The 15124-nt window shown below is 42.5% G+C and overlaps 1 protein-coding gene across 2 annotated transcripts; it reads left to right on the top strand.

Annotated features, from left to right (window-relative positions):
- Positions 1–401: 401 nt before the first annotated feature.
- Positions 402–14471, top strand: LOC102204811 (ribosomal protein S6 kinase beta-2-like). 2 transcript variants are annotated; one of them, XM_005746007.1, is made up of 16 exons: positions 402–477; positions 2002–2056; positions 3104–3141; positions 3232–3346; positions 3717–3785; positions 3903–4050; positions 4307–4364; positions 4443–4543; positions 5079–5169; positions 5276–5366; positions 7078–7185; positions 8441–8503; positions 8944–9021; positions 9238–9345; positions 9439–9551; positions 10282–14471. In XM_005746007.1, exons 1-16 carry the CDS (start codon positions 437–439, stop codon positions 10457–10459), a joined length of 1455 nt encoding a protein of 484 aa, XP_005746064.1. In that variant the 5' UTR covers positions 402–436; the 3' UTR covers positions 10460–14471. The 2 variants fall into 2 exon arrangements, with proteins under 2 accessions (XP_005746064.1, XP_013769563.1); XM_013914109.1 differs by having other exon boundaries at positions 409–596.
- Positions 14472–15124: the final 653 nt, after the last annotated feature.

Below are 15124 nucleotides of genomic sequence, written 5' to 3'. Positions count from 1 at the left end.
GTTTCCTAATCTTAGCTGACTAAGTGTCACCTCAGGTGGACACTTGCTTTTGTAGCTCATCTGCATGAAGGCTTGATCTGCTATGCTTTGAGAGATGTTCTTGAATGCAATGAGTGGTTATTTGAGTAACTCTCGCCTTCCCATTAATTCAAAACAGTCATCAAGGTAGTTTCTCCACGAGAAGTACCACTCACTGGATATTTTTTTCCTGTCAGAGCATTATCTGTAAACCCTAGAGATGTTTGTGTGGGAATATCCCAGCAGATCAGCAGTTTCTGAGCTACTCAGACAGGCTAAACATGAAAAACAATTATTGTTTTTCGCATTTTGATTTCCTGCTGCTACGAAACTCCAGTCCTGTAGATGGCAGTAAAGGCGGGTTATCAACACACCGGTCATACACCCAATAAGCAGTAGAAGAAGAGTAGCGCGGCGTATGAGAGGAACCCAAACAACTCTCTGTGGTTGTTTGTCCAGGTCAGTAAAATCTGACAAAGCAATGACAACCACCGCTGGTTGTGCATAAAGCTGCTTGAAGAGAGAAAATCACCGAACAGAGAAAACCGAGCGTCCGCCGGATGACGGAGCGTCCCCAGGTGAGGCTAGTTAGCTTTAGCCTGTTCTCGGTGTTTTTATTTAGCCTGTCAAACCTGCTCGCAGCCTGACGTGTCACCGCACTGACACGTCAGGCAAATGAAGTTAGTGACACTTTAAAGACTCGAAAAGACCATCTGTGGGACTAAAATCATCTCAGGGAAAGCTCAGCGCGTCTGTCATGGTAACACGTTTATTTGTTTCGGCTAACGTGGGAAGTGAATGAGCTCCGTCCCTGTTTTTTTTTTCACGCCGAGGCTTCGTAGATCGAGTAAAATAAGACAGAATTCACGTGTCACATTTAACGGGTTTAAACTGAAGATCAGCCGCGTCGTAAGCGTTCACTTAGCCGGGCCGTGTTTTGCTCGGTGGAGCCTCAGCTAATGTTTGATTGGTTCAGTATCTTTTGCGGTTATTCACACACGGCTTGGTGTTACAGCTGCAGCAGAGTGAGACGAGGCTGGAGATAACTTCTGTTCTCTCCTTAATTATCAACTGGTTAAACATGCTGGGTTTTGTGGTTCCAGACCCGGTGTGTTGTGGTCCAGTTGGTTAAATTTGGAGTGCGCTCACAGTCTGAAGGTGTGTTTGAACTGAGTCAGCTGATGCTGTGTTTGAGTTACACGCTGAACAAGCACATTTTCAGAAACCTTTGAAATGAAGCTGCATTTTGGCTGTTAACCTTTCCTATTTGGGCACCTGGTATAGCAGAACATTCATTAATAAACGTGTGGATATCCAACCTGGGATTGGCAGTGTAATAACAGCAACAAAAGCACTGCTGAGTGAATTACAATGTTTTATTGATATTTAAAATCATTTAAAGTTTCCATCGGGTTATTTTGTTTTGCATAGTGTCATTTTTAGATTTTAGATCTGATTAATTTAGTCTAATCTGCCCTTCATGTTCGTCTCGTTATGCACCTCTGGACGGCTCCCAGTGCTGCTGTTAGGAAGTCACATCCTCATTAATGAATGAATAAATACATTTATTTATGTTCTGCAGAGTCACAGAACATTGCATTTTGTTTTCTTCCCAAATATAAAAGTATATAAACCTGATTTCTGTACAAACCAGTATCCTACATAAATTTCCAGTTATGATTTTGCAGCAAAGTGTAGTTTTCACATTCTGCATTTCATGCTAGTCAGTCGTGTGCTCCTCGTCCTGTTGGCTGTTGGGTGACACTTTGAGCTTCAAATGCGGATGTATTCATGTGACGTTACTCTTTGCTTCTGATCTGGTGTAAACACACAGTTAGAGCAGATCTGAAACCCGCAGTTGTCGACCTTTCAGCCGTAGCTGTCGGTGTATGAAGGGCCACAGGAGCCAAAAATGTTCCCGTGTTTGTAAGTAAAGTGAATTGAAACACAGCAGACTGTCTGACTGCACCGTCTTTGCTTCAGGATGGCAGGAGTGTTCGACATCGACTTGGAGACTGAGGACATCAGTGACACAGAGGTCTGCATTAAATGCTCATTATAGCCAAGCCAAATGAGAACAATGTGAAAAATGATCATGTTTTTATACGATAGTTTATTTATGTTGTGTAAATGTATTGTTAAGTTTTGATAAATGCTGTTTTTCTTTACTTTGTCTTCTGTAAATACTATAAACATACAAATTGTGAAAAAATGACAAAATATGAAGTGCCACATGTAGGGTAAACAGGAAGTGACAGAAAATGATATACTTTTTGCATAAAATGTTGAAAGAAGATCACAGATTTGTAAAGCAGGTTTACCTTTTTTAATATATTCTGAAATTTAAATGACGAGATTAAAAGAAAGTACTATAACTAGGGGCTTTTATTTTGAAACTCCTGACACAATCATCCCAATAACTTTGTGTGAGTCACTGAAGGCTTTGTTTGGAAAGTAATGCATTCTTTTGAATTGACTAACTAGAGAGTTTTATTCTGAAAAACTAACCCTTTTATAGTAAACTGGGAGCATGGCTATTTCCTGTCCTTCTGCTTTGGGCTTTGTATGCTCTTATAGAAAAGGGGTTGGGTTGGCCATCTCAGAATCTAACTCACAGGGTACTCAAAACTTCTGTTTGCACAGGGGAGCCAATCAGAAGACAGCCACTTTAAAAGGGGTGTTGCTAAAAAAGCTTTAAAGTTTTATTATTCCTTATTATTTTGCTGCTGTGTCACAGCTCTGAAGAATTTTGTGTGGTGTTGTTGTTGTTGTTGTTGTTGGACCTTTTCACCATCTTGTGGTGCTACATGGCATTACATACCCGGCCCTATTTTAACTTCAGCTGATATCTCTCCAATACAATACACAGGCTTGTTTGACACAGCTGCTATTTTTCAGTTTTAGTTCGTCTTAGAAGGTGTGAAGTTTGGTCCAGAAGGCAGCAGGAGTCATCCATTTCAAAAGTCTATAATCTGAAATTCTTGACTATCAGCTCCTTTTACGCAGCCCTCATTTTGATTAAAAGTACCTTTGAAATATGGCAGCTCCATTTAACCCTGTTTGTCTTCTTTCTCCCTGTCTGTAGGATGATGTGTGTGACTTCACTGTCCCAGAACCAGAAAAGTAAGGCAGGTTTAACAGTGCATATAAAACATAAATAAATAATAACTGCTGATGCCAGTACCCATACTGGTTATTTTCTCCTCTGCCTAGTGCCCAGACGGAGGAGGTGGAGCTGACCAGTGAAAGTGTCAACAGGGACCGTGAGAGAGTCGGACCGGACTGCTTTGAGCTTCTTACTGTGCTGGGAAAAGGAGCTTATGGCAAAGTGTGTGTCTGTGTGTGTGTGTGTGTGCGCACATGTGACACTTCTTTAAGTAGCATGTTTCTTCAGCACAGACTTTTGGTTTTATGTATTCCTTCTTGATAACAGTAGATCAGAGTTTTACTGGTCCCTGTTACCTTTTATTACCTCTCTATACATTACTAGGTAGTCTAATCTGTGATCATACTCTTGGGGGAATTCCATCAACAAAATCTTCAAAAGGTTGCCTCCAGTCGGGTTTGTTTAATAAAAAGGGCGCTCCGTTATTCACCACAGTGGGTCGCTGCCTTGATTTTTCAGATTAGATTTTTGAAACGTCCCACCTGATGCAACCACAGTCGTACAGCATCCTGCTGCTGTTCTTTCTCTGCAGGTTTTCCAAGTGAGGAAGGTTCAAGGGGCTCAGACAGGGAGAATTTTTGCCATGAAGGTCCTGAAAAAGGTACGTGGACGGATCCTGGATGCTGTTTCACCTTCCTCGCATTGCACACTTTTCATTTTTTAGTTTGTCTCTGTCGTCATTGTATCAAGCCCCCCTTCCACTCTTTGTCTCCTGCAGGCAAAGATAGTGTGCAACGCTAAAGACACGGCCCATACGCGAGCAGAGCGAGAGATCCTGGAGACGGTGAGGCACCCGTTCATCGTAGATCTGCTGTACGCCTTCCAGACGGGAGGAAAACTCTACCTCATCCTGGAGTGTCTGAGCGGTAAGGTGGAGGCAACATCCAGCTGTGGGGCAACACATCTTTACCCTGACTTACCCGTCAGGTCCTTTTGTCAAAGGCATTTTACGGATTGGAGACACGATATGCATGTAGAAATATTCTTAACCTGCACCCAAAATACATGTCAAACAAAATCTATGTGACTGAAAATCCAGCCTCTGATATTTGTTATCATACCACGCTGTTCTGACATTATGTGAACTCTGTCTCATCCATGTGTTCTGCTGTTTATCCTCAGGAGGAGAGTTGTTCATGCAGCTGGAGAAGGAAGGCATCTTCATGGAGGACACTGCCTGGTATGTGCGTTTTGTTAATGATGCTGAAAACAGTTCACTGTTTAAGTAATGTTTAATGAAAATGTTGTGTATGCTTAGCTTCTATCTCGGAGAGATCACTCTGGCCCTCGGTCACCTCCACTCTAACGGGATTATTTATCGGGACCTGAAACCTGAAAACATCATGCTCAATCACCAAGGTGAGAGCACAAGTTTGCCTGAGAATGCACAAAATGCAGAAATATGTAGAAATGTGGGGCACAGATTTCTTGGAGCCGCTGTTAGTACAATAACTGCACAGCAGTCATATTATTATACAGATAAATGCTTTAAAAATGCTCTAACAGCACAACTGTGATGCAGAGTTCAGGGACTCTAGCAAGCTCAGATGCACCTGTCAGTCTAAGAGTTATGTTTGACTGACAGGAGGAATTATTCAAGCTTTAACACTTCATAACAAAACTGCTGAAATTGTATTAAGTTGGAAACTCTCCATAGAGGGTCTCATTTCTTATAGCTGCCTGTAAACGTGTTTATTTCTCCTGCAGAGTCTCATATTTTAACTAACTTGGTTTTAAAGCGTGCCTCAAGTGGACACTAGCGGTACTGCAGGCATCACTTTGAATGAAGGTGGAGAAAAGAGGCAAATGTCTTGAATTCTAAACAGGATGTAATTGTACCTCAGGGAGTCGTTTATGCCTCATCTGAGTGCTTCAGTTTAGTTTTCTATTTAAGGACACATCAAGCTGACTGACTTTGGGCTCTGCAAAGAATCGATTCACGATGGATCCGTCACACACACCTTCTGCGGCACCATCGAGTACATGTGGGTAACACACACACCTAAACGTTGCAGACTCCGAGGCTTCGGCTTTATAACCCATCACAAAAACGTTCACTCCCTCACTTTGTGTTTGCCTGTTTTCTTGCAGGGCTCCAGAGATCCTGACCAGGTCGGGTCACAACAGAGCGGTGGACTGGTGGAGCCTCGGGGCGCTCATGTACGATATGATGACTGGATCGGTAAGCTGGAGCCTGGAGTGTTTTTTAGGCTGATTGGCTGCTGTAGGGCTAAGCTGGCTTTTCTCTGTACCTCCTCCGAAAGCTCGCCTCAAAAAGAGGAAGCTTGCTTCTCTTTTTATGAAGAAGTGGTTGCTGCAGCCTAACAGAATAAAAGACTGCCCCCTGTGGCTAGTATCTGCAATTTTGTTTAGTTTAGGGCGATAGATGGTGGTTTGGAAAAAGAGCGGCGAGTCAAAGAAGAGCTTTTACTGACCATCCAGAGAGCCTCGAGGTTCTCATGCTCCTTCCTGCAGTTTCAGTTTGTTTCTGTGGAGCCTTCAGGCCGTTTCTTAAAGTTTTGCTTTACAAAGACGAAGGCTGAAATCTATTTCACAACATCGGATTTTCTAGTCAAGGTATTTTATTTAAGAGTGAAAGTAGTAAAGCAAGTGTGTGCTCCAAACACCCTAAGGGAGAATATTTATTTCCTCAGCTCCACAATACTTCAGCTAAAATGGTTATTAAAAACAAAGTGGTGGTTGGACAGAGAATTTCTACAAGCGATGGATTCACGCCTCTGTCCACAAAACTTGGATTGCTGGAGCTACGTCTCAACTGCCTGTCAGCAGCAGCAGTATAAATATGATCACAAGGTTCAAAGAACAGGCTTCCCAGATTCACAGTCATCTCCTCATATGTTTCAGTCAGCTTTCAGTGCAGCTACAGGTTTTCGATCAATCATCAGAAGTCCTGCGATGACCTCTGCAGAGAGCAAAAATAAACTTGTTTCAGGTTCACCTGAATTTTGTGATAACGGCTGGCTCTCTGGATACGACCGAGCTGTTTTCAGTTGAACTGTCCACAGTTTCCGGGAGCGAGGAGGAGCGAGACCAGGAGTCTACTTGTGCTTTTGTTCCTCGCATTCATGAGGTTGTGCACCATCAGTTGAGCCTGTGAGCACGTCCTGATGCATCAGCATTCAGAGGAAATGGCCTCAACCTTGCCATCTTGTGCCAGCACATGCAAATAACAACTCGTCACTTGAGCTCTTCCTCCGATTTGGCTCACCGTGACATCATCCACTTCCCAGAAAATGAAAATCAAGTTAAAGGATCTCTGTTTTAGCACAGCATGCACAATGTGGAGGCACAAGTGCAAGAACAGCACTTCCAGTAGAAGCTCTGAAAATAGCAGCCGAGCTGAAAACGGTCCAGAAGTGCGCGAGACGATGAGCCTGTACCTGATTTAAATTTGTCCTCAGCTTCTTGGAAGTCCGGTTATTAAGCAGTGACATCTTGTTGGTGAGCATTTGGACTGTGACGAGACAGTCAGACATTTTTGTTCATCAAATGTTCAGAAGTAACAAAAAATGCAGGATCTCAGACTCCTTGTGTTTGCTGTTCAGATCAGTTGTGCTCCCCTAGTTTTCCTACAGAGGGCCGTACTGGTCCAGGAAAAAAATCCACCAGTATGTCAGAACAGCAACATGTAAACTTGAATTCCACATCAAACGAGGAAAAAGTCACAGGAGGCCAAACTGGTGGTGCAGGCTGACAGTTGTGACTGTGTTATTTCCCACCAGTGGGCTCCCCTGTTCTTCCTCAGTTTAGCCACCCTGCTGCATTTAGGTTCAGGCTGGGATGGAGTGACTTCTGTGCCCACAGAATCGATTAACAAGCAGTTTTAATGTCTTGTTAGTAACCGCTGACTGAATCCCGTACTCTGTTTTCAGCCTCCGTTCACGGCGGAAAACAGGAAGAAGACCATCGATAAGATCTTGAAGTGTAAACTCAGCCTGCCGCCGTACCTGACAATCGATGCCAGAGACCTCGTCAAAAAGGTGCGTAGCACAAAGTGACATGAAACACGGTGCAGCTGTGCTTGTCCTTCTGTGCATTTTAAAGCTTAAATGTACTTTTTGAAGTTTTCTCCAGTGAACTAAGAGAAAACACATCAAACATCCAGGGTAGCAAACTCGTTTCTGTCCCTTCACAGTTTTTAAACTGGTATCTCATCAACTCCCAGTTGGTTACACAAATAAATCATGCTAAAGAAAAGCATGGTTTTGGCTTTAGATTGTGCCACTTGGAGTGGGTTTCAAATTGATTTGGTTTCAGTTTTAAATGTTTTTCAGCCCAGTTATTTTTGCTTTTTTAAAATAATGCATCGTGGCTCCTGGTCTGGTTTGTACACATATGAGTAATTGCTGTTCGTGGATTCGGTGTCAGATCAATGATTCTTAAGAATTAGTCGGGGCTCGCCTCCTGCCAGCAGCCTCCCTCCTTCACGTCTGCCAAGAGAAGCTGGCTGTCCGTCTTCTCAGCGTGCGGTGGAGACTTTACTGCCCTTCCCAGTCACACATCTCAGTGTAGCGCACTCCTTTCTGTGCCAAAATAAAATCAATGTAGGAAACAGTCCAGGGAACACTCGGTAAGCAGATGGTTTTAAACATGTCCAGATTTTTCTCTGGAACATTTAACTTTATATATATTTATCGTAAAAGTTTTGAGTCCAGGCCATTAGTGAAGTTCACCTTTAACTTTCACAAAACTTTGTTTTGTACGCAGCACCCGGATGTTTTGCTTGGGTTTTCTTCTGCACCGATACTTTCAGTGGACGTTTCTTCCACCGTTCTCCTCCATCTGGTCATCTGACACCTTAAAGCAACATAAAAACTTTGCAAAGGGACCAAATGAATGACTTTAGTTTCAGTGATTTAGTCAAAAAACCTGCAGAAGCCAGATTTTTGTGGCTGGAAAAGTTTTGAAAAGTCATGCTAATTATCTGACAAATACTTTCAGTCACAAGTTGCTCAAAATCAGTTAATTTTACATGAAAGTTGTTTGTTCTTCACATAATAACTGCTAGCATTGAATGAAAATGTTTTCTTGTAAGTGAACGTTGCTGTAGAGTCTTTGCCTTACATTACAAAGCTCCTTGAGGTAACTGCTGTTGTGATTTGGTGTTATATGAATGTAGAGGTTAGAAAGAGTAAAACCTGAAAACGTGTTTGAGTAATTATTTCAGGCTCAGGGTTTTAGACACACAGTTATCTCCCTGCATGGTGACACGCCCCACTCTTATCTGTTTTTCAGCTGTTGAAGAAAAACCCAGCCCAAAGACTTGGCTCCAGTAAAGCAGACTGTGCTGACATCCAGGTAACTAACTGATGCTTCCTGTGTGAGCTACAACACAGGAAACGCTCTGAAATACCTGCAGACTGTTCATCGTTTAGACTAAATCTGTACGGAGATCAATCTGATGTACAGTGTTTTCTCTGAATCAGACTGTGTGTGTGTGAATACATGTAAAGCAAAGATGTGCTGGTACAAGATGTGCAGGGAAAAATAAGTGTAGATTGAAATCAAAGACACTTGAGATGAAGAGACGTGGGTCAAAGACGTAGAGGTCAAAATGATTCCATTTAAACGAGATGTGGTTTTAGATTAAGGGCCACACCTCTGATCACGGCTCATATGATGGGAATATTCCACACTGCTAAACCAAAGCAGACGCTTTAAAACAAAAGGGAGCTGAACTCGTGGCGTTCCCCCGAGAACACAAGAATCTAAGAACAGGTCCTTTTGTTCCTTTACAGAAACACGCCTTCTTTAAACACGTTAACTGGGACGACCTGCTGCATAAGAGAGTGGAGCCGCCGTATAAGCCACAGCTGGTAGGGCAACGTTTATCTATTCCTTTTATTTATTCAAAGCCAGAGGAGTTGATTCAGCAGTCTCCACTCCCTTTTTTCTTTGAATTAACTTCTCTTCCCATCTACCTCCTGCTGCGTGTTTCTCTTTGATGTTCCCAGACCGCTCGATGCCTTTGTCTTACCTTCACCAACTTATACCTTTATTAATTGCTCATTCTTTTCTCTGCGTATGTGCAGCAGTCGGATGAGGACGTGAGCCAGTTTGACACCAGGTTTACCAGACAGACGCCCGTGGACAGTCCGGATGATACTTCGCTCAGCCACAGCGCAGAGCTCGCCTTCGCTGTGAGATTATCCTCCTCATCAGACTTCTTTTCTGTCCGCTACATAATGAAGCCTCAGATAGTCAAAGGCTCTTCGCTCGTCTGCTGTTTTTAGGGTTTCACATACGTGGCTCCATCGGTCCTCGAGAGTCTAAAGGAAGGCTTCTCATTCGAACCCCGAGCGAGAAACGTACGCCGACACAACAGCAGCCCACGCACGCCCATCAGGTAACGCAAAGAAAGACACTTCTGTGAGTCTGTATTCAAGAGAAACAGTCCAAAAACTTTACTTCATGGTCCTCACAGCTCAATCCCTAGTTGTGACTGAGCTCCAGAATATCTGCCTGGAAGCGTTTCAGTATGCGGTGCTGGGACTTCTTTCTAAAAGGACTATAGCCAACATGTTTACTTATTTAATTTTTAAGCTGAAAGTTCTTCAGCCTGAGATGTTGAAAGTGAATTTCTTTAAGTTTTTTCATGTTAACTGAGTCTACAGTCACTACGTGTACTCTGCAGGACTTTTATTTAAACTAGTCTGAGATATTTTTAGTTTTCCAAATGTGTCCATCACCACACCGGGAACAAAGACACATTTTTATGAAACATTTGGGTTGTATTATCGGATCCTTTGGTAGGCCAGCACTGGCCCCTGGGAACTTTTTAAACCAGGAAAGTAAGAGTCTTGAGAATAAACGTCTCTGTTGTCCTAGCCAAGATAGGCAGCTGTGAACTGACATGAGAGAAAGTGAAGTACAGTGCCACTGACACTGAAATTACAAGATTACAGGGTAAGAGTGTGAGAGCTGCAGTCCAGCTCAGAAGAGTGCAAATCCTCCCACTGGGAAGAATTAGAGGAATGACTTCTTGTAAACTTTGGGAGATCATCCAAAATAAGCTTGTTTATCCTTCCTGCTCTCATGTTTATAATAACTTGACCATTATTATTTTTTTCTTTCAGTCCTTTAAAATTTTCCCCCGCTGGGCCGTTCAAGTCCAGCCTCGACGGAGAGCCAGACCCTTTCTCTCCGATGTCTCCACCGACAGCGGCAGCTCCGGTGCCGAAGGAAAACGGAGCCGCCAGTCAGCCAATCAAAACCCCTGCGAGGAACAAGAAGCTGAAAGGACATCGGAGATGAGGAGGAGCTCCTCAAAGAACGAGCCTTGGTCAGATTAACATGTAGTTTAGTCGTGCTGAGGAACACGAGTTGGAGTGTTGTGGTTTTTCTTTAACTACGAGGCTCCCGAGAAGCCAAAATCATCCATGGGAAGCCTTCAGTTTGCGTTTTTGTTTCATTTGTAACTTTCATCTCACCTCACATTTAAAAATATATATATTCGGATACAGTGCTGCTGCTACTGTCCAGCACTTTTATTTATTTCTCATTCTTTTCAAAGCTTTAGTTTACAGCCTCGGTATATCTGCAACTGTATTTCTGTCACGCTGTGCCACTAATCTCTGGGAAACAAAAGTCCCACTGGAAAGAGCTCAATAGCCACTAATTCTCCTCAACAAGGTCGGCTAAATGACTGATGGTAACAGAGTTTACCGTCTTGTATGACCGCCGGTGTGATCTCAGCAAAGGGAAGCTGGGATATAAAGTTTTGGGGGGTTTAATTAGGTCATCAGCTTTTAATTAGTTCATCAGAGTTTGGGCGAAGAGGTCGGCTATCACAGGCTGACGTTTTAATTAGCGGGCTGATGAACGATCACATGATCGAAGGTAGAAATTGACCTTCAGCCATCGTCGAGGCAGCAGGTTGGTAACTTCAGGCCAAAGCCGTAGGATTGGGGCGGGTCAGACATGAGATGATGTGTTTGTGAATGTCTCCGAGTCTTTCTGAGCAGCTTCATGTTCACTGCCAAAGGTGTTCACACACATACTGTCCTCGTATCTCACCGCAGTAGGGTGAAGTGCTTTATTTATTTGTAACCAATCATCAGAAAATAAGAGCTTAGCAGTCAGTGCAATGTACAGTCGAAGCAGTGTGCTAAACATGGTGCTCTCAGACGACAAAGACCTTGTATAAAAATAATATTTTTGGGGTAACTGAACAAAATATTTTTACATATGAATTGTAACAAAAGGTGTTTTTGGCTGTCGTGCTCAGAAAAACAGTAATTCAGCACCGGAGGGGATCACACAAGTTACATGTTCATCTGATGTTACAGCTGTTTGATTTCCCTCTTTTCTTTGAAATAACAGGACATCAGGAAAATGACAAACCTGCGTGAGCATTAAAGCTACTTATTTTAAAGCTTTGTAAGTGTAAACACGCGCTGAGTCGATGTCCAAAGCTGGTGTTAGAGAGATCAGCTGAAGCTAAACAAAGGATGGGCTGTACCTTCATATAAGCCAGTCTGTACCACGAATTGGTGAAGTGAGTCACCAGGGAAGTCATTAACATAACAAGCACAGATTAAATGCCGCCCCCGTGTTGGGAAACGTATAAAAAGTACCTTTAAGGAGCTCAGACAGCTCTTTAAAGCAGCCGAGCAGGAACTGCAAGCGCAAATATTTCAAACAAATTAGGAAAATAAATGGAGAGTTTTAAACTGGACCTATTCTGCTCTGTTATATCTATAAACTCTTGAAATGGTGAATTATTGTACCAAACATCATCTAAGTGTGAAAAAGTTTCACACAGTTCTTTCTACGCTTCATGTCACAGACATGGGATATACCTAATATGGTCATATTATAAAAGCCCCGCCCAACTGGTGTTCAGACCAATTAGAATAAAGTCACCCTTAAAGGGGGAGGATGAACTCAGAGGCTGAACAAAGGTCCACAAAAAGATAAATAAGGATTATTTTGAACTGTGAATCATGCAAAGCTACTCTGGTAGAGTCCAAGAATAAATAACTATGGAGCAGAATAAGTCCACTTTAAACTATCGTCCTACTCCAGTAAGGTATACAGGTGGACGCCTAACAGACTTGATGTATTTGTTTTCTGGATCGTTGATTCACTTTAACACTTCAGCCTGGTTTACCGCAGAGTCGAATGTATTTCACCAGCTGTAAATTTTCCTTTGCACCTTCTAAAAAGCTAAAGTGATCAGCGTTACATCAGCATATGCTTTTGAAAGTTATCATATGAATAAATGTAGATACCATGAAGTTATTGCTGTATTTCCAGCATCTTCACTAACCCAGTTTTCTATGTCAGTGCCATGCATGCTGAGTGGAGGATGAATACTAAAGATTTTCTACCTCCTCGTCTTCTCAAGCACATCTTAGCTGAGTGACAGTATCTGTTTTGTACAGACTTTTGTGATTATCAGAGGATGACTCTTATTGACTCTAATGTTTCGTTGTTTCTGCTCTAATCTCACCACGAGATTCACATTTGAGGTTTTGAGGTAAAATAACCTCCATCTCAGGATGAACTGCTCAGTGTTTGATAACTTTTTGATTCTGTATTGTGATGTGACCCACTGGTTAGCAAAGTCCTGCCTCACGCTTTGCTGTTGCTATCTGAGAGAGTGGGGAGGGAGAGACTGAGGGCGACTGTAGGCTCGTACGCTCCGTCGTCCTTCTGGACTCTGTGTGTTCACAAAAGTAGCGTCACGTTCTTTCAATGAATTTAAAACAAGCGCGTGTGGCCGTAAACTCATCGGCAAAGAGTTTGCAAAAGAACTCGGGTGAGACAGACGTGGACTTTTACACAATCAGACGTCTTTCCACAGCCACAGGAGTCGCCCCCTACTGGACAATAAAAGGGATGCAGATTTAAGGCTTTACTTTTTGTACCCAAAAGGTACATCGATCTTTATATACAGTCTATGACTGAGTGCCACTATAGATAAATATATCCAGCACTTTGGCTTGTGCACTACTATCAGCCACGGTTCTGTTATTTTTGCAGCGATCAGGTAAGAATGCTGAGCACTGTTATCATGTTAGCACTACCTCAAAGCTGCTGCACTGAAAATTTGTGGTCTTATTAAAAAAAAAAAAGTAGCCCAGGGAAATTAACATGGAAGCACCACAACGTGCAGTTCCTCTAATGTCCACCAGAGGCTCCAGCAGTGAGTCAGTCCCCACAGACGCCCATGTTAAAATATCCGTTTACAGCCTGCAACAAAAACACGGTTTAGGTCTCCATGGCCAGTTTCCCCTTACAGAACAACTGTACACAAAGTGAATTTCACTTGTTTATATCACATTAAGGCCTAAAGTTTGCATTATTAGGGGTGTGGCCTCTTTGAAAAGAGCTGAAGCTGCTATCGCTAACTATCATCGTGTCAGCTAACTGGAGTTCCTGACTGGAACTCTTTGTGGTGTTGGTTCCTTTTGGCGCATTTTTGAATGCGTTTCTCTAACAAACACGACTCGCTGTGCAGTCGTACCAATCATGGTCCAGGAAGTCGGTGTTTCAGCTTTGGGGGAAATTCTTGTACTTTTTTAAGTCTGTCATTTGCATGAATTGGCAGATATCTGAATCCATCAGTTTATTGATGCACATTAAATAAAGTAGCTGTAACTTGTCGCTCCACTCTCTCATCCAGATGTGGTCACTTCTGGCTCCCAAAAAAAAAAAAATGGTAGAGGCCACAGTGCGCCTGAACAGAACTGAGCTGATGGAGTTAAATAATGATGGATTTCAAGCTTGTATGTTTTCTGTTTATTCATATGATTGAACTCTGTTATTATTATTATTTTTTAATTAATTAATTTTGTCAAAGGGAAGATTCCTGTGTTCACGCTCCTGTTCGCAGGAAACGAGCCCGGCAGTCCTCCTGCTCTCTCCTGCAGCCTTTCTTTCATTAACACTGGACGCAGTCTGCATGCACAGCCTGTGCTACAGCTGAGGAACTCTTCACACTGCAGCTTGTTACTGCAGCAGAACGGTGATAAACAAACTCATGATAAAATTTGCATTTAGGCAGCAAAAACAATCTTTGCTTTCAGTTTTTGTGTATTTATTTACATAATGAATAATTACAGTGTGATACAGAGATATGTTGGTGTGAACAGGAGTCTGTGGAATTTGAAAATGTATATTGAAAAATTGAATTGAGGAAAACAGAATTGAGTGGATTATACCTTATTTTGTCATATTTGCTTATGTTTTTTCTTTCGGTCGTGTGTTCTTTCTTCAAACTGATGAATGTGTTCAAAATAAAATGAGTTGCTGAGTTGTTCTTCTGAGATCTTAATGGACATTCAGCAGTTTTGTGGTTTCAGATATTCAGATTTATTCAGCGTATCGAGCACTAAAGCTAAGAGAAATATGTTTTTACTCAAAGAGTGCTTAGCGCTTCCTTTCTCAACGACAAGCTTTAAAGAAATTCACATATTTGATCTCGACGGATCGATAACAAACAACTGGCATCACCTGTTTCCTGTAAAGGCCGACAGCATACACCCTCGCCTCCTTGTTAGCACAAATATCTCTCGTGGCAGCAGCTCAAAGCATTTAGGCACGTAGACTTGATCGAGGTGACCTGCTGAAGTTTAACCTAAGCATGAGAAGGTGGTAAAAATATGATCTAAGGGACTTTGAAAGATGGACAGACTGGTCCGAGTAGTCCCGCATAACCCACACAAAAAGAAAATATCCAGTAAGCAGCAGTTCTCTGAGAGAAAATGGCCCATTGATGCCAGAGGTCAGAGGAGAATAGACGCACTGCTTTTAGAAAGGTAACTAACTCAAATGACCAAAGTGTGAACACAACACGTCAAACCTTGAAGGACTAAAGCAGCAGAAGGTTTCTGCTGTGCGTTTCAGACAGTAGGGTCAGAATTAGGTGTAAACAGCATGAAAACATGGATCCGGCCTGCCTTGTGTCAAATG

The sequence above is a fragment of the Pundamilia nyererei genome, unplaced genomic scaffold, assembly GCF_000239375.1.
Source record: "Pundamilia nyererei isolate P.nyererei 1_Seehausen unplaced genomic scaffold, PunNye1.0 scaffold00171, whole genome shotgun sequence".
Lineage (NCBI taxonomy): Eukaryota > Metazoa > Chordata > Actinopteri > Cichliformes > Cichlidae > Pundamilia > Pundamilia nyererei.
This window is presented reverse-complemented; position numbering and strand designations above follow the sequence as displayed.